General features: G+C 44.1%; 1 protein-coding gene across 1 annotated transcript; it reads right to left on the bottom strand.

The window, feature by feature from the left end:
* Positions 1-700: 700 nt before the first annotated feature.
* LOC122946413 (COMM domain-containing protein 5-like) lies at positions 701-26,509 on the bottom strand. The gene is made up of 7 exons (XM_044306023.1): positions 26,330-26,509; positions 22,100-22,254; positions 21,073-21,101; positions 19,600-19,650; positions 16,834-16,929; positions 11,024-11,099; positions 701-936 (listed from the first exon to the last, which is right to left on the bottom strand). Exons 1-7 carry the CDS (start codon positions 26,484-26,486, stop codon positions 835-837), a joined length of 666 nt encoding a protein of 221 aa, XP_044161958.1. The 5' UTR covers positions 26,487-26,509; the 3' UTR covers positions 701-834.

Here is a 26,509-nt window from a genome sequence, read left to right as displayed (position 1 = left end):
CTAGTTGTGTGTAAACCCTCCCAGATAAGATACCTGTAGGCCAAATGATTGTTCGGCTGACAGCTATCATCCCTCAACTACTCCATAAAGAGGACTGTTCAGCTCAGCTAAACAAGCATGTAATGTCTATGAGGAAAAGCAGCTGCCAGATGTCTCCGATGAAGATTATCTGTCAAAACTAACCATCGACAAGTTCCAACCTGTCTGACCCTTATGTGCGCCCAAAGGAGACATCAGAGGGCGGCCTCGTATGCAAAGATATTATTGGAGCGAAGTGAATGAGGAGAATCCTCACACTAGGCCCTGTTGTAAGGTTGCACCAGGTCTTCCCTGCAGTTCCATATTACAGACGCATGATGCTCCACCAGGTGCCCAGAGACATGGAATGATTTGGATCATGCTATAAATCTTTTTTGTTGTACTGGTTAGAGAATCAGCCAGAGACCTGTGTGGGCACAGAGAGACTGAAATGGCACAGACAAGATCTTATGTTAGGCCTCATGCACACAAACGTATTTTCATTCCATGTCCATTCCGGTTTTTTTGTGGACCGTATACGAAACCATTCATTTCAAGGGGGTCGACAAAAAAAAAAAAAAACTGAAGTTACACCGCGTGCATTCCGTTTCTGTATTTCCGTTCCTCAAAAAAATAGAACATATCCTATTATTGTTCGCAATACGGACAAAGATAGTACTGTTCTATTAGGGGCCAGCTGTTCCGTTACGCAAAATACGGAATGCACACGGACGTCATCCGTATTTTTTGCAGATCCGTTTTTGAGGACAGCAAAATACACAAAGTTGTGTGCATGAGGCCTTAATTCACATGTGGTCAGTCCTGGATTTTTAGGATGTTCTTCTTCTCAAGGTCATTCATTTCCTTCAACAGCAGAGCAACATTATACCGCAGCTCTTGGAATTTAGCAACGGGAACCTGGAAAATGACAAAGGTACACACATTATGAATATAAAGAAAATACTAATACCCAAGTCTGTGTGATAACAAGCAGCATAGAAAACATGAAATCAAAAATGCTGTACAATAGAAGAAATCTTAGATAAAGAAATTTGTGATAAATATTCAACATCTCAGTAGGGTGAAGGGATTGTTTTATCCTGCTCTGCATATTAAACATCCCTCCACCCCCAGAATTTCCCTAGAAAGTGATAAAATATGGCTTGTCTTGGTGGATTCATGTTTTAGTTGGTTGGACCAATCCAAATTTACACCAGAAAATAAATCTTTCTTTTGTGTACTTGATGTGTGCACTTCAATATCTGATGGATCTGAAATGCACATTTGGGTGCTGCCACACTACGGGGAAGGTTTATCAAAACTGGTGCCTTAGAAAACTAGCTCAAAAGGAGCTCTGGAAAATAAAAAGCGGAATCTGATTGGTTACTATGGGCAACTAAGCCAATTTTCCCTTTACACCAGCCTCCTATATTTTTGATGCTGCTGTTTTTGTCTTAAAAAAAAAAAAAGAGCTTTAACCCATAGGATCCCAGCGCCATACATGTGCAGTGCTCTAATCGGGAGGATGCAGGAGCGACGCCCGCTCGATCAGCAGCAGGGGTCTGGCTGTCCTATTAACACTGACACAGCACTGACTACAGTATACACAGGGATTGCGGAGGGTAGGGGCTCCCTCTACATTGGGTCCCAGGAACGGCAGCCCGATGCCTAACACAGGTTCTATGAAAGCCTGTGAGACCCAGACCCCAATACACTATGTATTGTAATGCATTGTAGAGGGGATCAGACCCCCAAAAGTTGAAGTCCCACAGTGGAACAAAAAAAAAAAAGTTTTTATTATGAAAAACACTTTTTGAAAAAGTATCAAGTAGAAAAAAAAAACCTTTCCCATAATAAAGATGTATAAAAGTGTAAAAAATAGGAAAAAAAACCCAAAAACCAGACATATTGGGTATCGCTGTGTCCGTAACAACCGGCTCTAAAAAAATATCACATGAACCACCCAGTCAGGTGAAGGCCATAAAAAAAATATAAACTGCCAAAACCATTTTCTCGTCACCAATGGGTTTTGGAAATTTTAAAAAAAATCTTAATAATTGCTTCAAAAATTCTAATCCTTCTAATGTCCTAAAAAAATAAAAGGTCATTTTCAAAATGATGCCAACATAAAGTAGACATATGGCAAATGGAAAGTAATAAGTATTTTGTGAGGTATCACTACCTGCCTTGACCGCCTAACGCAGGATTGCGTTCCGGAGGTGGTCAATTCATTCCTCCTGGACGCATATACGAGTCATCTCGCGGACGCGAGATTTCCTTTGAACGCGCGCACACAGGCGCGCGCGTTCACAGGATTGGAAGGTAAACAAGTGCATCTATAGCCTGCCAGCAGCGATCGTTCGCTGGCAGGTTGTAGATGCGATTTTTTTAACCCTTGAAAGGTATATCAGACGCTGTTTTGATAACAGCGTCTGATATACCTGCTACCTGGTCCTCTGGTGGTCTCTTTTGCTTGGATCGACCACCAGAGGAAACAGGCAGCTCTGTAAGTAGCACGGAAAACCACTACACTACACCCCCCCTTGTCACTTATTAACCCCTTATTAACCCCTGATCACCCCATATAGACTCCCTGATCACCCCCCTGTCAGGCTCCATTCAGACGTCCGTATGTGTTTTGCGGATCCGTGGATCCACGGATCTGCAAAACACATACGGACGTCTGAATGGAGCCTTACAGGGGGGTGATCACCCATATAGACTCCCTGATCACCCCCTTGTCATTGATCACCCCCCTGTAAGGCTCCATTCAGACGTCCGTATGTGTTTTGTGGATCCACGGATCCGCAAAACACGGACAGTGCGGATCTGAAAAACACGGACAGCGGCAATGTGCTTTCCGCATTTTGTGGATCCGCATATTGCCAGAACTATATAGAAAATGCCTTTTCTTGTCCGCAATTGCGGACAAGAATAGGGCATGTTCTATAGGCTCTACAAAAAACGCAGTGTTCGCCCGATCAGGCCTGATCTTGTGCGCACACTTGCGTTCAGTCCGCCACACCGCAGTGACATAATTTTTTTTTCTGATCACTGCAAAAACACCGTAAAAATCGCTGCGACGCTATAAAAAGATCACTTTTGAGGGGCATGGGGAGTTCATAGAATAATTTTTTTTTGGGGCACAAGTTTGCGGAAATAGATTTTTTATTATTTTTTTCTTACAAAGTCTCATATTCCACTAACTTGTGACAAAAAATAAAATCTCACATGAACTCACCATACCCTCACGGAATCCAAATGCGTAAAAATTTTTAGACATTTATATTCCAGACTTCTAAAATGCCAGGGCAGTATATCCCACATGTGACCCGATTTTGGAAAGAAGACACCCCAAGGTATTCCGTGAGGGGCATGGCGAGCTCCTAGAATATTATTTTTTTTGGGCACAAGTTAGCGGAAAATGATTATTATTATTTTTTCTTATAATTTATGATTCTTACAAAATCATTTTCCGCTAACTTGTGCCAAAAAATAAATAAAAAATATTCTAGGAACTCGCCATGCCCCTCACGGAATACCTTGGGGTGTCTTCTTTCCAAAATGGGGTCACATGTGGGGTATTTATACTGCCCTGGCAATGGAATTTGGGCTCCTTTGCGCACCTAGTCTGCAAAAAACTGTCACACATGTGGTATCGCCGGACTCAGGAGAAGTTGTGCAATGTGTTTTGGGGTGTCTTTTTACATATACCCATGCTGGGTGAGAGAAATATCTCTATAAAATGACAACTTTGTATAAAAAAATTGGAAAAGTTGACTTTTAGAGAGCCATTTCTCTCACCCAGCATGGGTATATGTAAAAATACACCCCAAAACAAATTGCCCTACTTCTTCTGAGTACGGCGATACCACATGTGTGACACTTTTTTGCAGCCAAGGTGGGCAAAGGGGCCAAAATTCTAAAGAGCACCTTTAGGATTTCACAGGGAATTTTTGACACATTTGGATTTCAAACTACTTCTCACGCATTAGGGCCCCTAAAATGCCAGGGCAGTATAAATACCCCACAAGTGACCCCATTTTGGAAAGAAGACACCCCAAGGTATTTTGTGATAGGCATAGTGAGTTCATGGAAGTTTTTATTTTTTGTCACAAGTTAGTGGAATATGAGACTTTGTAAGAAAAAAATAAATAAAAAAAATCATCATTTTCCGGTTAACTTGTGACAAAAAATAAAAAGTTCTATGAACTCACTATGCCCATCAGCGAATACCTTAGGGTGTCTACTTTCCTAAATGGGGTCATTTGTGGGGTGTTTCTACTGTCTGGGCATTGTAGAACCTCAGGAAACATGACAGGTGCTCAGAAAGTCAGAGCTGCTTCAAAATGCGGAAATTCAAATTTTTGTACCATAGTTTGTAAACCCTATAACTTTTGCGCAAACCAATAAATATACACTTATTGCATTTTTTTTATCAAAGACATGTAGAACAATAAATTTTGAGAAAAATGTATATAGAAATGTAGTTTAAAAAAAATAAAAATTACAACCAAAAGTGAAAAATGTCATTATTTTGCAAACATTTCGGTAAATTTCGATTAATATCAAAAAAAGTAAAAATGTCAGCAGCAATGAAATACCACCAAATGAAAGCTCTATTAGTGAGAAGAAAAGGAGGTAAAATTAATTTGGGTGGTAAGTTGTATGACCAAACAATAAACCGTGAAAGTAGTGTAGTGCAGAATTGAAAAAAGTGGTCTGGTCATTAAGGGGGTTTAAGCTAGGGGAGCTGAGGTGGTTAAAAAGCAGAAAAATTTAAATTTGGTACATTTAGGATTTATTTTTTTATAAATAAAAAGGTAAAATATATTGACTCAAATTTACCACTAACATGAAGTACAATGTGTCACGAGAAAACATTCTCAGAATGGCTTGGATGAGTAAAAGCGTTCCAGTTATTACCACGTAAAGTGACACGTCAGATTAGCAAAAATAGGCCTGGGATTTAAAGGGGTATTCCGGTTACCATAAATATAACTTATATTTTAGACCAATTCATCATCAATAATTACCTAATAAAATGTAAATTTCACATATTTACCGTTCAGTAGTTATAAAATAGTTTTCTTCCTCTACATACCCCGTGCAGCTATCACGTCTATAAACGTAAAACCAGCTCTTTAATCCAAGCGCTGCAAAGCGCTTGGATTAAAGCTTCTGCCCCTGCCCTGGTGCTGTCACGGACAGCATACAGTGCAGTAATGCCGGCAAGGGTCCAGAGTGGTCCCTTGCCGGCAATGGATCCGATTGGTTAGTCTGTGCAGACTAACCAATCGGATCGCGGCAGTGAAAAAAATGCCGGTTTCAGGCTCTGATCTGCGCTCTGCAGATCAGAGCCTGAAATCAGGTAGTATCTCTGTGCCTCCCCGATCTGTGCGCCTCCAACACCCCCCTGTCCGTGCCTGCCCCTGATGCAGTGCAGTTCCCCCGTCCCATCCATATTCATGTAGTCTGCCCGGGCTGCCCCTGATACGGTCCGCCCCATTCATTCTCCCCGCCCCTCCTGCCCCAGCCTCCCTCAAAAGCGTCCGCTGTTGCCACCTACAGGGCATCTAATAGTATTATACTTTGTACCGCGTCCGTAACAACCGTCTCTTTAACCACTTCAGCCCCGCTAGGTGAAACCCCCTTCATGACCAGAGCACTTTTTACACTTCGGCACTACACTCCTTTCACCGTTTATCGCTCGGTCATGCAACTTACCACCCAAATGAATTTTACCTCCTTTTCTTCTCACTAATGGAGCTTTCATTTGGTGGTATTTTATTGCTGCTGACATTTTTACTTTTTTTGTTATTAATCAAAATGTGCCCAGGCAATTTAGGGGCCCAAATGTGTGAGAAGAACTTTGCAATCAAAATGTGTAAAAAATGACCGGTGAAATCCAAAAGGTGCACTTTGGAATATGTGCCCCTTTGCCCACCTTGGCAGCAAAAAAGTGTGACACATCTGGTATCGCCGTACTCAGGAGAAGTTGGGGAATGTGTTTTGGGGTGTCATTTTACATATACCCATGCTGGGTGAGAGAAATATCTTGGCAAAAGACAACTTTTCCCATTTTTTTATACAAAGTTGGCATTTGACCAAGATATTTTTCTCACCCAGCATGGGTATATGTAAAATGACACCCCAAAACACATTCCCCAACTTCTCCTGAGTACGGCGATACCAGATGTGTGACACTTTTTTGCAGCGTAGATGCGCAAAGGGGCCCAAATTCCTTTTAGGAGGGCATTTTTAGACATTTGGATCCCAGACTTCTTCTCACACTTTCGGGCCCCTAAAAAGCCAGGGCAGTATAAATACCCCACATGTGACCCCACTTTGGAAAGAAGACACCCCAAGGTATTCAATGAGGGGCCTGGCGAGTTCCTAGAAATTTTAAATTTTTTGCATAAGTTAGCGGAAATTGATTTTTTTTGTTTTTTTCTCACAAAGTCTCACTTTCCGCTAACTTAGGACAAAAATTTCAATCTTTCATGGACTCAATATGCCCCTCAGCGAATACCTTGCGGTGTCTTCTTTCCGAAATGGGGTCACATGTGGGGTATTTATACTGCCCTGGCTTTTTAGGGGCCCTAAAGCGTGAGAAGAAGTCTGGAATATAAATGTCTAAAAATGTTTACGCATTTGGATTCCGTGAGGGGTATGGTGAGTTCATGTGAGATTTTATTTTTTGACACAAGTTAGTAGAATATGAGAGTTAGTAAGAAAAAACAAAAACAAACAAAAAATTTCCGCTAACTTGTGCCAAAAAAATGTCTGAATGGAGCCTTACAGGGGGGGTGATCAATGACAGGGGGGTAATCACCCATATAGACTCCCGGATCACCCCCCTGTCATTGATCACCCCCCTGGTAAGGCTTCATTCAGACGTCCGTATAATTTTTACGGATCCATGGATCGGATCCGCAAAACACATGCGGACGTCTGAATGGAGCCTTACAGGGGGGTTATCAATGACAGGGGGTGATAAGGGTGATCACCCCCCTGTCACTGATCACCCCCCCCTGTAAGGCTCCATTCAGACATCCGCATGATTTTTACGGATCCATGGATACATGGATCGGATCCACAAAACACATGCGGACGTCTGAATGGAGCCTTACAGGGTGGTTATCAATGACAGGGGGTGATCAGGGTGATCACCCCCCTGTAAGGCTCCATTCAGACATCCGCATGATTTTTTACGGATCCATGGATCGGATCCACAAAACACATGCGGACGTCTGAATGGAGCCTTACAGGGGGGTGATCAATGACAGGGGGGTGATCAGGGAGTGTATATGGGTGATCACCCGCCTGTCATTGATCACCCCCTGTAAGGCTCCATTCAGACGTCCGCATGTGTTTTGCGGATCCGATCCATGGATCTGTAAAAATCATGCGGACGTGTGAATGGAGCCTTACAGGGGGGTGATCAATGACAGGGGGGTGATCAATGACAGGGGGTGATCAGGGAGTGTATATGGGTGATCACCCGCCTGTCGTTGATCACCCCCCTGTAAGGCTCCATTTAGACGTCCGTATGCGTTTTGTGGATCCGATCCATGTATCCGTGGATCCGTAAAAATCATACGGACGTCTGAACGGAGCCTGACAGGGCGGTGATCAATGACAGGGCGGTGATCAGGGAGTTTATATGGGGTGATCATGGGTGATCAGGGGTTTATAAGGGGTTAATAAGTGACGGGGGGTGGGGGGGTGTAGTGTAGTGTGGTGTTTGGTGCGACTGTACTGACCTACCTGAGTCCTCTGGTGGTCGATCCTAACAAAAGGGACCACCAGAGGACCAGGTAGGAGGTATATTAGACGCTGTTATGAAAACAGCATCTAATATACCTGTTAGGGGTTAAAAAATTCGGATCGCCGCTGGCAGGCTGGAGATCCACTCGCTTACCTTCCGTTCCTGTGAGCGCGCGCGCCTGTGTGCGCGCGTTCACAGGAAATCCCGGCCCTCGCGAGATGACGCATATATGCGTGACTCTGCGCAGGGCCGCCACCTCCGGACCGCACATCTGCGTTAGGCGGTCCGGAGGTGGTTAAATATATCACATGATAGACCCCGTCCGATAAACACCATAAAAACAAAACATAAAAACACTGTTCCAAAAACCTATTTTTGTCACCTTACATCACAAAAAGTGCAACACCAAGCGATCAAAAAGGCTTATGACCCCCAACATAGTACCAATCAAACCGTCACCTCATCCCACAAAAAAAATGATACCCTATTTAAGACAATCGCCCAAAAAATAAAAAAGCTATGGCTTTCAGACTATGGAGACACTAAAACATCATTTTTTTGGTTTCAGAAATGCTATTATTGTGTAAAACTAAAATAAGAAAAAGTATACATATAAGGTATTGTAATATACAAAGTCTCTTTTAGAGACCCTCGGGATATTAATATATTGATACTGCAATGGTCAATGAGACCTAGAATCTCTTTAGGGGGTCTCTAACTGATATTACAATTATATCTTTTACACTATATTGCCGTTATATTTTAGACAGTCTCAGTGGCAGTGAGGAATAGTCTAGTGTACGCTTTAATAGCAGCATAGGATTTGGAGTGTGACAGAGTGAGGCATTAGGTATTGACAGAGCCATCCAGACCTCTATCAATAGTAATAGAGGATCCAGCATAGCCAGATTAGGGATCAAGTTTAGTGAGTTGAGGGCCGACCTGCAGTTGATACAAATAGTGGCAACCTCTAAGGGGCAGCAACACTGTCACCAGAATTGTAACCCTCTGTACAGGGGACAGACAGTGGAGGCTTCCTGCAGGTTGACGCTCACACTATTTAGATGGTGTAGCTCAGTATGAGAGAACACCATAACGCATCAATAGGATCACAACATTAGTGTGAATACCACCCCAAGGGAATAAAGGTGGATGAGACAAATCAACCAAGGGACCCTCACAGAGCAACTGTGAATTGAAAAACACAACTCCAATTGGAATAAATATTCCCTATGCCTTTCACAGACATTTAGGAATAAAAAGTGGTTGTGGTAGTAACCGCAACAGGAACCATCCCACACGTCACTATATACTGATAATTTTAAAGTTTTTTCCCTCTTTATTTTGTGTGATTTTTCAACTGTTTTAAAATTAACTAATAAAGATATAATTTTAATATCAGTTAGAGACCCCTAAAGGGATTCTAGGTCTCATTGACCATTGCAGTATCAACATATTAGGTATTGCCACGTCCGTAACGATCTGCTCTATAAAACTATCACATGACTTAACTCCTCAGATGAACGCTGTAAAAATAAATAAATGAAAACTGTTCCAAAACAGCCAATTTTTTGGTCACCTTGCCCTGTAAAGTGTAATAATGAATGATCAAAAAATCCTATGTACCCCAAAATGGTACCAATAAAAAACTAGCCCCTGCACAAGACGATCGGCAGAAAAATAAAAAACATATGGCGTTCAGAAAACCAATCCAGCAAAATCTGCCTTCCAAAAACCGTATGGCATTCCTTTCCTTCTGCGCCCTGCCATGTGCCCGTACAGCAGTTTACGACCACATGTGGGGTGTTTCTGTAAACCGTGGAATCAGGGTAATAAATAGAGTTTTGTTTGGCTGTTAACCCTCAATGTGTAAAAGAAATAAAATGCTATAACATGGAAAATCTGCCCAAAAAGTGAAATGTAGAAATTTCATCTCCATTTTCCTTTAATTCTTGTGGAACACCTAATGGGTTAACAAAATTTGTAAAATCAGTTTTGAGTAACTTGAGGGTGTAGTTTCTACAGTGGGGTCATTTATGGGGGTATCCACTATGTAGGCCCCACAAAGTGACTTCAGACCTGAACTGGTCCTTAAAAAGTGGGTTTTGGCAATTTTCTTAAAAATTTTAAGAATTGCTTCTAAACTTCTAAGCCTTCTAACGTCCTAAAAAAATAAAATGACATTTCCAAAATGATGCCAACATAAAGTATACATATGAGGAATGTTAAGTAGTAAATATTTTATTAGGTATAACTTTCTGTTTTAGAAGCAGAGAAATAGAAATTTGGAAACTGAATTTTTCAAAATTTTGGGTACATTTTGGATTTTTTCATAAATAAAGGTGAAATATATTGACTTAAATATATGACTATCATGAAGTACAATGTGTCACGAGAAAACAATCTCAGAATGGCGTGGATAAGTAAAAGTGTTCCAAAGCTATTACCACATAAAGTGACGCATTTCAGATTTGTAAATTTTGACCTGGACACTGGTGCATCAATGACCCTTGGTCATGAAAGGGTTAATCACTTGTTTTTCATGCATTTTTTTCATATACAGAAGTCTATTGGAATATGTCTGAAAACTGTTAATCCCAGAATATGCTGCAATTTAAAAAAACTGTTAGGTTATAATTTCTTACGGCCAGCATATAAGATCTGTCCACGTACCACAAAAAAAATGCTGTAAAAAAAACTGAGCAAACTTGCAATGGCAAATTTATTTTTATCCCATAATACAACCGATTCAGTAAAAAAAAAAAAAAAAAAAAAAAAAAAAGTATAATAATAATAATAATAAACACAAACCAACCAAGCAAAATGCCCCAAAGGCATATATATGGGTTGATCTGGTCTCTCTCCCTAATCTTGCACTCAAAGAATCCTTGCACTAAAGTTTTTCTGTGAAGTATAAGAATGGATAAGAGCAGGGCTGCACATATTAAAGTTGGGATATTACTTTTTGTGGGTTTTGGAAACAATTCTGCATGAGGGGATGCTCTTTTTATGGGGGGGGGGGGGGGGGGTAATTAATTCTTATTAACATTTTTGCGACTGTAGTGACAAAGTAAATTATTTCTTCAGTTTCTTTTCATGACCAGGTCGTCACCATGACCTAGCTAATAAAAATAATTCTATAAAACAAAATAACAAATATAACCGGCAGGAAGTTTCCATACCCATAATCCAAAAATCACATAGAGGAATTTTATTAAAAAACAAAAAACTTACTTCAAAACGATGGGACTCTCCATTAGAAAGCTTCATCTGCATTAGAATGGACGGCTGCAGCGCCCGAGAAAGAGAGCTGAGAATATTGGACATTTTTAACATAATTTTAAAAACTGTTTAAACACTTGATGCAAAAACAACAAAAACATATATATATATTTTTATTTATTTTAAAGAAGACAACATTTTAATAATTTATAATACAGTCACACAAACCAATTTCACAATGACACATAGGAGGAAGTCAACTGCCTGTGCGCTGGTAGTAAAGCTTCGGACGACGACTGGATTGAAATAAACTTCAGGCGGACGTTAAATATATTGCCAATAACTGGCTGTTGGGTCCGTTCAAAGTAACGGTGCAGGCCCCAGAAGTGGGACCTGCACCTATCAAACATTGGGGGGCGTATCCTAGCGATATGTCCCTAATGTCCAAGATGGGATTACCTCTTTAAGTTCTGTCAGCACCAGGTACGGCATCTACTCTATACCAGCAATGACGTTCTTCAGTATGTACAGTCGTGGTCAAACGTTTTGAGAATAACACAAATATTAGTTTTCACAAAGTTTGCTGCTAAACTGCTTTTAGATCTTTGTTTCAGTTGTTTCTGTGATGTAGTGAAATATAATTACACGCACTTCATACGTTTCAAAGGCTTTTATCGACAATTACAGGACATTTATGCAAAGAGTCAGTATTTGCAGTGTTGGCCCTTCTTTTTCAAGACCTCTGCAATTCGACTGGGCATGCTCTCAATCAACTTCAGGGCCAATTCCTAACTGATAGCAACCCATTCTTTCATAATCACTTCTTGGAGTTTGTCAGAATTAGTGGGTTTTTGTTTATCCACCCGCCTCTTGAGGATTGACCACAAAGTTCTCAATGGGATTAAGATCTGGGGAGTTTCCAGGCCATAGACCCAAAATGTCAACGTTTTGGTCCCCGAGCCACTTAGTTATCACTTTTGCCTTATGGCACGGTGCTCCATCGTGCTGGAAAATGCATTGTTTTCATGGCTGTGTTTTGGGCAGAATTGTGAGTGAGCCCACTCCCTTGGATGAGAAGCAACCCCACACATGAATGGTCTCAGGATGCTTTACTGTTGGCATGACACAGGACTAATGGTAGCGCTCACCTTTTCTTTTCCGGACAAGTCTTTTTCCTGATGCCCCAAACAATCGGAAAGAGGCTTCATCGGAGAATATGACTTTGCCCCAGTCCTCAGTAGTCCATTCACCATTTTTTCTGCAGAAGATCAATCTGTCCCTGATGTTTTTTTTAGGAGAGAAGTGGCTTCTTTGCTGCCCTTCTTGACACCAGGCCATCTTCCAAAAGTCTTCGCCTCACTGTGCGTGCAGATGCGCTCACACCTGCGTGCTGCCATTCCTGAGCAAGCTTTGCACTGGTGGCACTCCGATCCCGCAGCTGAATCCTCTTTAGGAGACGATCCTAGTGCTTGCTGGACTTTCTTGGATGTCCTGAAGCCTTCTTAACAAGAATTGAACCTCTTTCCTTGAAGTTCTTGATGATCCTATAAATTGTTGATTGAGGTGCAATCTTAGTAGCCACAATATCCTTGCCTGTGAAGCCATTTTTATGCAACGCAATGATGGCTGCACGCGTTTCTTTGCAGGTCACCATGGTTAACAATGGAAGAACAATGATTTAAAGCATCACCCTCCTTTTAACAGGTCAAGTCTGCCATTTTAACCCAATCAGGCTGACATAATGATCTCCAGCCTTGTGCTCGTCAACATTCTCACCTGAGTTAACAAGACGATTACTGAAATGATCTCAGCAGGTCCTTTAACCACTTCAGCCCCGCTAGCTGAAACCCCCTTCATGACCAGAGCACTTTTTACACTTCGGCACTACACTCCTTTCACCGTTTATCGCTCGGTCATGCAACTTACCACCCAAATGAATTTTACCTCCTTTTCTTCTCACTAATGGAGCTTTCATTTGGTGGTATTTTATTGCTGCTGACATTTTTACTTTTTTTGTTATTAATTGAAATGTAACGATTTTTTTGCAAAAAAATGACATTTTTCACTTTCAGCTGTAAAATTTTGCAAAAAAAACGACATCCATATATAAATTTTTCGCTAAATTTATAGTTCTACATGTCTTTGATAAAAAAAAAATGTTTGGGCAAAAAAAAAAAAATGGTTTGGGTAAAAGTTATAGCGTTTACAAACTATGGTACAAAAATGTGAATTTCCGCTTTTTGAAGCAGCTCTGACTTTCTGAGCATTTGTCATGATTCCTGAGGTTCTACAATGTCCAGACAGTAGAAAAACCCCACAAATGACCCCATTTCGGAAAGTAGACACCCTAAGGTATTCGCTGATGGGCATAGTGAGTTCATAGAACTTTTTATTTTTTGTCACAAGTTAGCGGAAAATGATGATGATTTTTTATTTTTCTTTTTTTCTTACAAAGTCTCATATTCCACTAACTTGCGACAAAAAATTCTAGGAACTCACCATGCCCCTCACGGAATACCTTGGGGTGTCTTCTTTCCAAAATGGGGTCACTTGTGGGGTAGTTATACTGCCCTGGCAATTTAGGGGCCCAAATGTGTGAGAAGAACTTTGCAATCGAAATGTGTAAAAAATGGCCTGCGAAATCCGAAAGGTGCACTTTGGAATATGTGCCCCTTTGCCCACCTTGGCTGCAAAAAAGTATCACACATCTGGTATCGCCGTACTCAGGAGAAGTTGGGGAATGTGTTTTGGGGTGTCATTTTACATATACCCATGCTGGGTGAGATAAATATCTTGGCAAAAGACAACTTTTCCAATTTTTTTATACAAAGTTGGCATTTGACCAAGATATTTTTCTCACCCAGCATGGGTATATGTAAAATGACACCCCAAAACACATTGCCCAACTTCTCCTGAGTACGGCGATACCACATGTGTGACACTTTTTTGTAGCCAAGGTGGGCAAAGGGGCACATATTCCAAAGTGCACCTTTCGGATTTCGCAGGCCATTTTTTACACATTTTGATTGCAAGGTACTTCTTACACATTTGGGCCCCTAAATTGCCAGGGCAGTATAACTACCCCACAAGTGACCCCATTTTGGAAAGAAGACACCCCAAGGTATTCCGTGAGGGGCATGGCGAGTTCCTAGAATTTTTTATTTTTTGTCGCAAGTTAGTGGAATATGAGACTTTGTAAGGAAAAAAGAAAAAAAAAGAAAAATCATCATTTTCCGCTAACTTGTGACAAAAAATAAAAAATTCTAGGAACTCGCCGTGCTCCTCACGGAATACCTTGGGGTGTCTTCTTTCCAAAATGGGGTCACTTGTGGCGTAGTTATACTGCCCTGGCAATTTAGGGGCCCAAATGTGTAAGAAGTACCTTGCAATCAAAATGTGTAAAAAATGGCCTGCGAAATCCGAAAGGTGCACTTTGGAATATGTGCCCCTTTGCCCACCTTGGCTGCAAAAAAGTGTCACACATCTGGTATCGCCGTACTCAGGAGAAGTTGGGGAATGTGTTTTGGGGTGTCATTTTACATATACCCATGCTGGGTGAGAAAAATATCTTGGCAAAAGATAACTTTTCCCATTTTATTTATACAAAGTTGGCATTTGACCAAGATATTTTTCTCACCCAGCATGGGTATATGTAAAATGACACCCCAAAACACATTCCCCAACTTCTCCTGAGTACGGCGATACCAGATGTGTGACACTTTTTTGCAGCCTAGATGCGCAAAGGGGCCCAAATTCCTTTTAGGAGGGCATTTTTAGACATTTGGATCCCAGACTTCTTCTCACACTTTCGGGCCCCTAAAAAGCCAGGGCAGTATAAATACCCCACATGTGACCCCACTTTGGAAAGAAGACACCCCAAGGTATTCAATGAGGGGCATGGCGAGTTCCTAGAATTTTTATTTTTTTTGCATAAGTTAGCGGATATTGATTTTTTTTTGTTTTTTTCTCACAAAGTCTCACTTTCCGCTAAATTAGGACAAAAATTTCAATCTTTCATGGACTCAATATGCCCCTCACGGAATACCTTGGGGTGTCTTCTTTCCGAAATGGGGTCACATGTGGGGTATTTATACTGCCCTGGCTTTTTAGGGGCCCTAAAGCGTGAGAAGAAGTCTGGAATATAAATGTCTAAAAATGTTTACGCATTTGGATTCCGTGAGGGGTATGGTGCGTCCATGTGAGATTTTATTTTTTGACACAAGTTAGTAGAATATGACACTTAGTAAGAAAAAACAAAAACAAACAAAAAATTTCCGCTAACTTGTACCAAAAAAAAATGTCTGAATGGAGCCTTACAGGGGGGTGATCAATGACAGGGGGGTGATCACCCATATAGACTCCCTGATCACCCCCCTGTCATTGATCACCCCCCTGGTAAGGCTCCATTCAGACGGATCCGCAAAACACATGCAAAACACATGCGGACGTCTGAATGGAGCCTTACAGGGGGGTTATCAATGACAGGGGGTGATCAGAGTGATCACCCCCCTGTCACTGATCACCCCCCCTGTAAGGCTCCATTCAGACGTCCGCATGATTTTTACGGATCCATGGATACATGGATCGGATCCGCAAAACACATGCGGACGGACGTCTGAATGGAGCCTTACAGGGGGGTTATCAATGACAGGGGGTGATCAGGGTGATCACCCCCTGTCACTGATCACCCCCCCTGTAAGGCTCCATTCAGACGTCCGCATGATTTTTACGGATCCATGGATCGGATCCACAAAACACATGCGGACGTCTGAATGGAGCCTTACAGGGGGGTTATCAATGACAGGGGGTGATCAGGGTGATCACCCCCCTGTCACTGATCACCCCCCCTGTAAGGCTCCATTCAGACGTCCGCATGATTTTTACGGATCCATGGATACATGGATCGGATCCACAAAACACATGCGGACGTCTGAATGGAGCCTTACAGGGGGGTTATCAATGACAGGGGGTGATCAGGGAGTGTATATGGGTGATCACCCGCCTGTCATTGATCACCCCCTGTAAGGCTCCATTCAGACGTCCGCATGTGTTTTGCGGATCCGATCCATGTATCCATGGATCCGTAAAAATCATGCGGACGTCTGAATGGAGCCTTACAGGGGGGTGATCAATGACAGGGGGTGATCAGGGAGTTTATATGGGGTGATCATGGGTTTATAAGGGGTTATTAAGTGACGGGGGGGGGGGGGTGTAGTGTAGTGTGGTGTTTGGTGCGACTGTACTGAGCTACCTGAGTCCTCTGGTGGTCGATCCTAACAAAAGGGACCACCAGAGGACCAGGTAGGAGGTATATTAGACGCTGTTATCAAAACAGCGTCTAATATACCTGTTAGGGGTTAAAAAATTCGGATCTCCAGCCTGCCAGCGAGCGATCGCCGCTGGCGGGCTGGAGATCCACTCGCTTACCTTCCGTTCCTGTGAGCGCGCGCGCCTGTGTGCGCGCGTTCACAGGAAATCCCGGCCCTCGCGAGATGACGCGTATATGCGTCGTCGTGCGCAGGGCTGCCGCCTCCGGACCGCACATCTGCGTTAGGCGGTCCGGAGGCGGTTAATGACAGCAATGAAATGCAGTGGAAAGTTTTTTTGGGGATTAAGTTAATTTTCATGGCAAAGAAGGACTATGCAATTCATCTGATCACTCTTCATCTCTTCATAACATTCTGGAGTATATGCAAATTGCTATTATAAAAACTTAAATCAGCAACTTTTCCAATTTCCAATATTTATGTAATTCTCAAAACTTTTGGCCACGACTTCTAAATAATGCTATAATATAATGCATAGTCTAAATACATTATTACCTGGTGGAAATCGCAACATCAACTCTCCATCTCATATCCTCCACTGTTGGCAATCTAATGCTTTGTTTCAAAGCGGCTTCTTCAAGTAGTGGTCGTCTACAGGGAGAGCAAACCATAAGGTTGGTGCATTCACATAAAACTATACAGATATGCTTATGTTGGCAAAAAACAAGTTACTTACTAATTCTGTGTTTAAAATTTGGGCTCCCCGCGGTCGTACTTCCAAGAGCTTCAGAAAGGGCTGAACAAGTTCATATGGCAAGCTAGTAAACCCAGACTACGGAGACAAGTCCTGACTAAACAGAAATTCTTGGGCGGTTTTGGCCTCCCAGACATGTTAATCTATCATAGCGCTTCGGTGCTAACCAGAATTCGGGACTGGCTTCATAAGGGTGCTCAGAAGTTGTGGGTAAGTTTGGAGCAGTCTTTGTCTCCCCTGCCTCTTCAAGCGCTGCCCTGGCTTGAATTGGATAAACGGCCGGCCTCTGAAGAATGGCCATACCTGGTAAGGCATGCTCTATCTATTTGGGATAAGTGGATCTCCATGTCACAAGTGTCAGCTAGGCCGGGTCCCATGACCCCATTGCATGGCAATCCGGCATTTTCACCGGGCCTTCGACCCGCCGCTTTTCTTAATAAAACCGTAGGGGATGGTATCCTGAGGGTTAAGGATTTAGTCACCTCGGGGCTTTTATCCTCCATCGAGAGCCTCAGACAGAACGTAGCTTTCTCACAAGTTTCATAGTTGGGGTACGCTCAAGTCAGGTCTTTCATGGGTCACACGTTCCCTTGGTGGAGCGATAGGTCAGTTGACAGACTTTGACAAACTTTACCTGGCCTTCACTGATGGTCGCGGTACAATATCATCCATGTATCAGGTTTTGCTACAAATTCAGAATGAAGACAGAGCCCCCTTCTTCGCAAAATGGGAAAGGGACCTGCAAATTACCTTCTCAGCGGATGAAGTAGAGAAGATTTGTACACTCTCCCATGGGATGTCCATGGCATCTCAAATTAAAGAAGAGAATGATAAAATTGTCTCTAGGTGGTACTATTGTCCTACTACTCTACACCAGATGTTCCCGATCATATTGCTGGCGGTGTGAACGAGAGCAAGGTTCTATGTTGCATATCTGGTGGGACTGCCAGCTGATAAAGCCTTTCTGGGAGAAGGTTTTGGATATTTATACCAGCTATTCGAACCAGTCAATATCTAATACTCAGGTTACACTGCTGTCTCTCATTCCGGGCTCTATCTCACAAGTTAAGAAAGGGGCACTACGTCTCTTCTTAGCAGCGGCGCGCATGGCGATTCCAAGGCACTGGAAAACCACTGCCCCCCCTACATTGTCTGAGAGGGCCAAGGAATTGAAACATATTCTTAGGATGGAAGAGTTGATAGCCGACAGTCAGGAGAGAAGCGGTATTTACCAGAACAGATACAACTCTCTAACTCTCTTTCGAGACTCTCAGAGATTTGGAGATCTGGTGTGTTCCCGAATTTTTCCTCAGCAGGGTTCTTGACATATGTACCCTCTCCTTAGTATCCCTCCCCTCTTCCTATTCCTCTTTCCTTTTGTGTCTTTTATGTTTACTGTGATGTAGGATCCTCTGTTTAGGATTACTCACTCAGCGTGCTCACTTGGGCATTCGAGGGTTCATAATAAAGCTTACTCGCCTCCATAATGATAGCCCTCCTTGATTGGGGTTCCCTGTTATGACTGGGATGTTCGAGTCCCACTAAAGGTTAATATGTCTGTGATATTTCAACTGTTTTTCGAGGGTCCTGCGTGTCCCTGTGTTGGACTATGTCCATATTACTTATATCAATGTCTGCGATGTAATGAGTCATTTGCTTATGAAATCAAAAAATGAATAAAATAAGATTACACATAAAATTTGGGCTCCAACTCCCCTTTCTGCCCACAGTCACATAAAAGAGTGACTGGCCACCCTGATAGCCAGATCTCTGCCCCATTGAGAATGTCTGGGGCTGGATGTGGCGATGGATCTCCCATGCATTGCAGCCAACAACCGCCTTGGCTGAACTGCAGGTCCATTGTATAAAAGCTTGGACTGACATACCACAGGAGGATATTCAGCATCTGTACGACGTTATCATGCCCGAGTGTCAGCCTATATCGCAGCAAGGGGAGATACCACTCAATATTAATGTGACCCTGCCTCAATCTATACTCCACTGAACCCCAAATAAAGGGTGCACCACCCTGGTTTTGTGATCATTGACCAAGCACCACTAGTGGTTTATACTTTCGTCAATCTCAGCAAATTCACATTAAAGAGGTTGTCCGGGCTTTTAATATTGATAATCTACACTCAGGATAGGTCAGCAATTTCTGATCGGCGGGGGTGCCAATCAGGTGTATGAGGAGACGGCACGCGCTGTGTGCACGTGCCGTCTCCAGTCTCTCTCTTCCTGCTTCTATGTCTATGGCAAAGCAGCAGCAGAGCAGGAAAAGAGAAGGGAGACGTTCGGTGCGCACTGCGCACGCCGTCTCCTAATACAGGTGCTGGGAGTCGGACCACTGCCGATTTGATATAGAAGACCTATCCTGAGGATAGGTCACCAATCGTAAAAGCCCGGACAACCCCTTTAAGTTTTCCACATATTATTTCTACATTTTCCGGTACTGTATAATGCAGCTGTGTGGTCATTTGTAGAAATGAATGAAATGAAGATTCATTTTCAATAATTCTAATATATAGTGATATGATATGTACATACTCACATAGGAGGACACTGACCTGTTTCCATATACGATATTAGCATAGTCCTCTATAAAATCATCTGGAATTCTACAACACAAAGAAAATACGTTAGTCTTGAAGGAAGTTCTCTAAGATTTAACAATAGATTATCCTCAGGATAGGTCATCGATATATCAGATCAGCAGGATTCGGACAGCCCGCACCCCAGCCGGTCAGCTTTCAGGAGTAGGTCCAGAACTACACAGCTCCATTCATTGTGTAGTGGACAGAGCTGTAGCGCTGATTGGGAGAAGCACTGTATTAACATGATCCATCTACACAATGGGCAGAGGTCTGTAGTTTCAGAACCTGTTCCTGGAGCCAAATCTATTCTTGAACAGCTGATTAGTGGTGGTATGGGGTGTCAGACCACAACTGATCTGATATTAATGTCCTATTCTAGAGAAATGTTAAATACTGCAGAACCCCTTTCATAAATTTCCCCAATAGTTCAATATATACATACACTATATGTGTAAGGGTAGGTTCACATTTCCATTTAACGGATGCCGCAGGCTGTTACGGCAGAGAACAGCCTACCGGATTTTCACTGGATACTGCCGTTTACCTCTGGACGCCATTGGCTTTAATGGAATCCATTTGTTTTTGTGCGGCTGAAACCCAGCATTTTGCCGGAAAGCTGCCAGATCCCACTATAGTCAATAGGGTCCGGTGTTGAACAGCAGTATCTGGCTAGCCTGGATCTGGTAAACTCTGGCAAGCTGTAACCCTGGGTTCACACCTGAGCGTTCGCGATGGAGCGCTCTGTATGCGCGATTGTACCGGCGTTTGCAATCACGCATACAGAGACAAGCGAACGCCCATTGTCGCGCGTTCCCAAAAGTCTATGTACGGGAACGCGCGACAAGACGCCCCAAAGAAGCTCATGTACTTCTTGGGGCGTCGGGCGTTTTACAGCGCGATCGTACGCGCTGTAAAACGCCCAGGTGAGGACCATGCACATAGGGAATCATTGGTTTCTCCTTGTTAAGCGTTTTACAGCGCGTAGGAACGCGCTATAAAACGCTCTGGTGTGAACCCAGGGTTACTGCTGGAACTGCCTGTCAGATCTATCAAATGCAAATGTGAACCTACCCTTACTTAGGATCCGAATGAGCAAACAGTGAATAATACAGACTGAGCTAATTGGTCACCACAACAGACCTCTTTAACAGATGCCCTAGTCGAAAGATTCCCTTCAAGTAATCCTTCGGATCTGCCATTCACTATGTAGTAGACAAAATCTGGGCTATGCACAATCTGTATGTTCACTGCATCGAGTGGCAATTATAAATACACCCTTCCAGACCAGTTTTGGAGTAGGAGCCAGAAGGCAGCAACTTTTCAACTATAAAGAGGATCTACTACAGTTACAGCCATCCGATCCTGACTGGTCAGCCAAGAAGAGCTCAATCTCTAGCACCCGTGAATGGGAACTGCACCCATGACAGATCACACAGAGAGACGTACCTGAGCTCCTTCAAATCTTCTTTAAAAACCTATAAATGAGACAAGACAGAGATTAATAACAGAGTATCTGATCGGTGGGAGTTCGACACATGGGACACCTGACGATCAGCTGTTCAAGAATGCAGAGGCGCTTGCAGCAGCGCAGGGGCCTTCTCGTACAATGTATGGCACTGTGCTTGGTAAGCTGAGAGAAGGCCGTGGCACTTACGGGAGCGCCAGTGCCTTCTGAAACAGCTGATGGGCGTGGGTCCAGGATATCGGACCCCCACTGATCAGATACTGATGACCTATCGAGAGAATAGGTGAAAATCAAACAGCAGAGGCAGCATCTCCCATCATTCCATCTTTATTAGGACCTCACAGCATACAAAAAAAAATCAGCAAAATCAGCAACGTTTCGGCTGTACAACAGCCTTTGTCAAGCATGCTTGACAAAGGCTGTTGTACAGCCGAAACGTTGTCGATTTTGCAGATTTTTTGTATGCTGTGAAGTCCTAATAAAGATGGAATGATGGGAGATGCTGCCACCGCTGTTTGATTTTCACCTATTCTCTGGCTGATTGGATCTGGTGCGGGGCTGTTGTGGTCTGGTGCGGGGCTGTTGAGTGCTGCTCCTGCACAATTGTTTCTACTATCCAGAGGATAGGTCATCAATATTTAAATCTCGGAAAACCCCTTTAAAAAGTGCATTGGGGATTGCAAGTTCCAATGTAGATTCAGTCATTAAAGGGGTTGTCCCATTACAACTACTTATCCCCTATTAGGATAAGGGATAAGTGTCTGCTCAAAGGGATTGCGCCGGCTGGACGCCTGCCGATCAGTACAATGGGGGCTTGTGTGCCCTTGTTTAAATGGAGAGGCGCACATACACATGCCGAAGATAGGCACGCTGTACTGTGCAGCATGCATGCTTGACTGCCGCTCCATTCACACGGCACAACATAGGTCCCAGTGCTCAGACCACCATCAGAAAAGTCTCCTCTGTCCTGTGGATAGGGAACACAGTACATAAGTAATCTGTCCTCACCTCCTGTTTAAGAGCCGAGAGTCTGAAGGCCACACGTAGGAGTGTATATGAGCCAGAGATGACAAAACTGAGCAGCTCTTCGGATACCAAGGTCGTTTCCTGTATGGCCTTCACAGATTCGGAGCTGTCTTTGCCCTCAAGAGCACCCACCACAGCTAGAAGAAAGAAGCAGAGCATCAATTTTATGTCCTGCCACTATGCCACTCCATTACCCAAATCAAGAGCCACCGAGATGCATAAAGGAACGAGGAGCGGTCATGGAGACCTCTTCCAAGACGCTGACCAGACTGATGATCAGCAGGTTTATAGAGCACTGACATGTATTCCTGAGGCAGCCATGGTGATGTCAGACTGGCACTTCCCTCCAGTGGCCTGAAAACAAATGGAGGAGGTGGGCACAGCTGGTGACCTAATTCGCCAGTGCCAGGCTGCCCCCTCCAGAAAAGGAGCCGGAGAGGAACAATATCTATGTGAGTACATAATATGTTATTAAAGGGGTTTTCCGGGAGTTTAATACTAACTGCCTATCCACAAGATGGGTTATCAATATTGATTGTGGGGGTCCGATTCCCAACACCCCCAATGATCAGCTGTTTGAAGAGGCCATGGCGCTCCAGCCTGCACTATGAACTCTTCCTTGGCCAGTGATGTCACACTCATTGGTCACATGGACTATTTGCAGCTCTTTCCCATTCCAGTGAATGGACCTGAACTGCTATACAAGGTATGGAGCTGTGCTGGATAAGCTGTGAGGAAGCTGGAGCGTATATAGAAACGCCTCTGCCTCTTCAAACAGCTGTTTGGCGAGGGGTGCTGGGTGTCGGACCCCACAATCACATCCTGAAGATGGGACAATACTGAACTCCCGGAAAACCCTTTAAAAGGGAGCCTGCCATCAACTACACAGCTATTACACTAGGCCGTGTGTCATTGCTTCATCCATACCCCTCTTATTTTCAGAAGGAATACATTTAATAACGTCACTCAAAAAAAATCTTTGATCCAGAGAACTTACATAGAAAAACTAATAACCAAGAGGCTAAACAAAACCCAGTTTCTGACCCTTATGTTAAAACATAACTTTCATTTTATTGCTCTAATACCTAAACACCTAAAGGAAAAAAATAATTTTAAAAAGCTGCTGTTTCTCTAGATGACCTTATGTTGATAGTAGTGGTAATAGAGTCCCAAGGGTCTATAAAAGCATCTACACTATTTTTACAAATCATTGAGACTCTATTAACACTACTATCAACATAAGGTCATCTAGAGAAACAGTAGGTTTTATTTTTTTCCTTTCTCTTTAGGTGTTAAAATAGAACTTTAATTAGATTGCTCTAACACCTAAACACCTAAAGGGGGGAAAAAGAAAGACTGTGCTGGGCTGGCGGCGCTGCTGTTGCTGTGGGCTGTGGCAGGGCCGGGGTGAAAAGGGGAGAAAAATACATTATAAAAAAAGTCTGATAAATACCAGTGTGAATGAAGGACTGTTAAAAGGGGTTAATAACTACTGAAGGCCCTTCAAAGTAGTTATTAACCCCTTTAAGCAGTCCCCCAGTCACAGTATTTATTAACCACTTCAGCAGTCCCCCATTCACAGTATTTATTAACCACTTCAGCAGTCCCGTATTCACAGTATTTATTAACCCCTTCAGCAGTCCCCCCTTCACTGAAGAGGGGACTAGTGAAAGGGGTTAATAAATACTGTGAATGGGGGACTGCTGAAGTGGTTAATAAATACTGTGAATGGGGGACTGCTGAAGTGGTTAATAAATACTGTGAATGGGGGACTGCTGAAGTGGTTAATAAATACTGTGACTGGGGGACTGCTTAAAGGGGTTAATAACTACTGTGAAGGGCCTTCAGTAGTTATTAACCCCTTTTAACAGTCCTTCATTCACACTGGTATTTATCAGACTTTTTTATAAGGTATTTTTCTCCCCTTTTCACCCCCGGCCCTGCCACAGCACACAGCAACAGCAGCGCCGCCAGCCCAGCACAGTCTTTCAATTTCTTTCAGACCAGACACGGCCACTACCTCAGCGAACTCTGTGCCCACGCTCCTCAGAGTTCCCTTCCTTCTCCCACGAATCCTGCAGCGCCAATAAGTGCGCGAACAGCGGTGTGTGTGTGACGTCTGACGTTAAAGAACACAGTGACGACTGACGTTATGTAGGCGGCGCCCCGCTGTGCTGAGCCGCACAAGACTACAAGGAGGACGTCGGCGCTGTCACGCACATAAGTCTGACGAGTGACGACAAGAGCTGGCATTTTGCCAGCAGCGTTAGCGAACTAGGCTGAGTGAGCGGGCATTATAAAATTGTGAGCGGGGCCACAATAATTGCTGCGCGGCCGCCCACCCGCGCAGCTTAGAGGGAACACTGCCCATCACCTTTCATTTGTCCCTACTACAGTATATGACCAGTCACTGTGTTCTGTCAGGGATTTACCAATAGTGATAGTACATCAGCACCCCCAATTAGCCTTCAATAAACCCCCCAGTCCCTGTCATCCATATCAATGACTTGTTCCAGTCAGTAACCTGTCAGAAAGCTTATGGGGAATTTATTAGGGTTAGTTAGTAATTGATCAGGGTTAGAGCTCTAGTTTTAGAAGGAAAAAAGCTATTATTGGGGGACCTCAGTACTCGTCTCCGATTATAAATACTCTGCGTTTCAAACCCCCCCATACCTTCGAACCTCTATCTTCTATCTGTGACCAGTCATTGTCACAGATTTTGCCAGCAGTGACAAATTTCTCCACTGCTTTTGGAGCACTTTTTTTTTTCTGAATAAAAAATAAAATAAAAATTGGGGCTTATTTAGCATATTGGGGAGAAAGCGTGTTCGGGTCCTTATCTTAGTATTAGGAATTCATGAGGGTTAGCGCTCTATTTTTAAGATAAATGTTAGTCTATCTAATCTATTAGTAAAAATTTAAAAAAAATTAATAAAAAAAAAAAGTAATGTACTTTCCAAGTTCGTATTAGTTGTTAAAGTTACACAGTGCCGAGGAGGCTTATGCCATACTAGCCTCAGAGTCTGACTGACAGTGGAGAAGAAGAACCTTTTCTTATGTATAGCTCTTCTTCTGATTTGTACACTGCACTTTACAGTGTGAGCATACAGCAGTTCACAACCACATGTGAACTGTTGCCATATTCAGGAGAAAACGGATAACAAATTGTGGGGCTAATTTACTCTATTAGGGTACTTTCACACTAGCGTTTTTCTTTTCCGGCATAGAGTTCCGTCACAGGGGCTCTATACCGCAGTTTTATCCCCATGCATTCTGAATGGAGAGTAAGGCTACTTTCACACTTGCGGCAGGACGGATCCGACAGGCTGTTCACCATGTCGGATCCGTCCTGCGGCTATTTCGCCGTGCCGCCGCTCCGTCCCCATTGACTATTTTTCATTTTCACAGCCAAATATTGCTAAATTCTATGAATCGCTTGTTGGGTCAAAGTGGCGCTACATGCCTTGGAAAATTCCACCAGCGTGCTGGGACTGGCAGGGGGCACCAGCGTCCTGGGACTGGCAGGGGGCACCAGCGTCCTGGGACTGGCAGGGGGCACCAGCGTCCTGGGACTGGCAGGGGGCACCAGCGTCCTGGGACTGGCAGGGGGCACCAGCGTCCTGGGACTGGCAGGGGGCACCAGCGTCCTGGGACTGGCAGGGGGCACCAGCGTCCTGGGACTGGCAGGGGGCACCAGCGTCCTGGGACTGGCAGGGGGCACCAGCGTCCTGGGACTGGCAGGGGGCACCAGCGTCCTGGGACTGGCAGGGGGCACCAGCGTCCTGGGACTGGCAGGGGGCACCAGCGTCCTGGGACTGGCAGGGGGCACCAGCGTCCTGGGACTGGCAGGGGGCACCAGCGTCCTGGGACTGGCAGGGGGCACCAGCTTCCTGGGACTGGCAGGGGGCACCAGCTTCCTGGGACTGGCAGGGGGCACCAGCTTCCTGGGACTGGCAGGGGGCACCAGCGTGCTGGGACTGGCAGGGGGCACCAGCGTGCTGGGACTGGCAGGGGGCACCAGCGTGCTGGGACTGGCAGGGGGCACCAGCGTGCTGGGACTGGCAGGGGCATCAGCGTGCTGGGACTGGCAGGGGGCATCAGCGTGCTGGGACTGGCAGGGGCATCAGCGTGCTGGGACTGGCAGGGGGCATCAGCGTGCTGGGACTGGCAGGAGGCATCAGCGTGCTGGGACTGGCAGGAGGCATCACTCACCCTTCAGAATCTTCCTAAAGACATCCTTGTCCAAGTCCTTGAGATGTTTCGCCATGCCCTCCACCTCCGGGGGAGTCCGGGCCCCCAGGTAGCCGGTCCGGTCATTACTGAGGACGGAGGAGGACGGATACGGGTGGACGGTCCTGACAGAAGTCATCCTCCAGCTGGCAGCCTCCCTGT

This window comes from Bufo gargarizans, chromosome 9 (assembly GCF_014858855.1).
Source record: "Bufo gargarizans isolate SCDJY-AF-19 chromosome 9, ASM1485885v1, whole genome shotgun sequence".
NCBI lineage: Eukaryota > Metazoa > Chordata > Amphibia > Anura > Bufonidae > Bufo > Bufo gargarizans.
The sequence above is the reverse complement of the archived record's forward strand: the minus strand, read 5'-3'. Positions and strand labels throughout refer to the sequence as shown.

What these genes read in the sequence shown, in the direction of transcription:
- LOC122946413 (XM_044306023.1), bottom strand. Translation starts at nt 26,486, where the DNA reads ATGACTTCTGTCAGGACCGTCCACCCGTATCCGTCCTCCTCCGTCCTC. An exon ending in CTTTAGGAAGATTCTGAAGG is followed by an intron (nt 22,255 to 26,329) that starts GTGAGTGATGCC and finishes TCTTTCTTCTAG; the next exon opens with CTGTGGTGGGTGCTCTTGAG. An exon ending in TCTCGGCTCTTAAACAGGAG is followed by an intron (nt 21,102 to 22,099) that starts GTGAGGACAGAT and finishes TCTCATTTATAG; the next exon opens with GTTTTTAAAGAAGATTTGAA.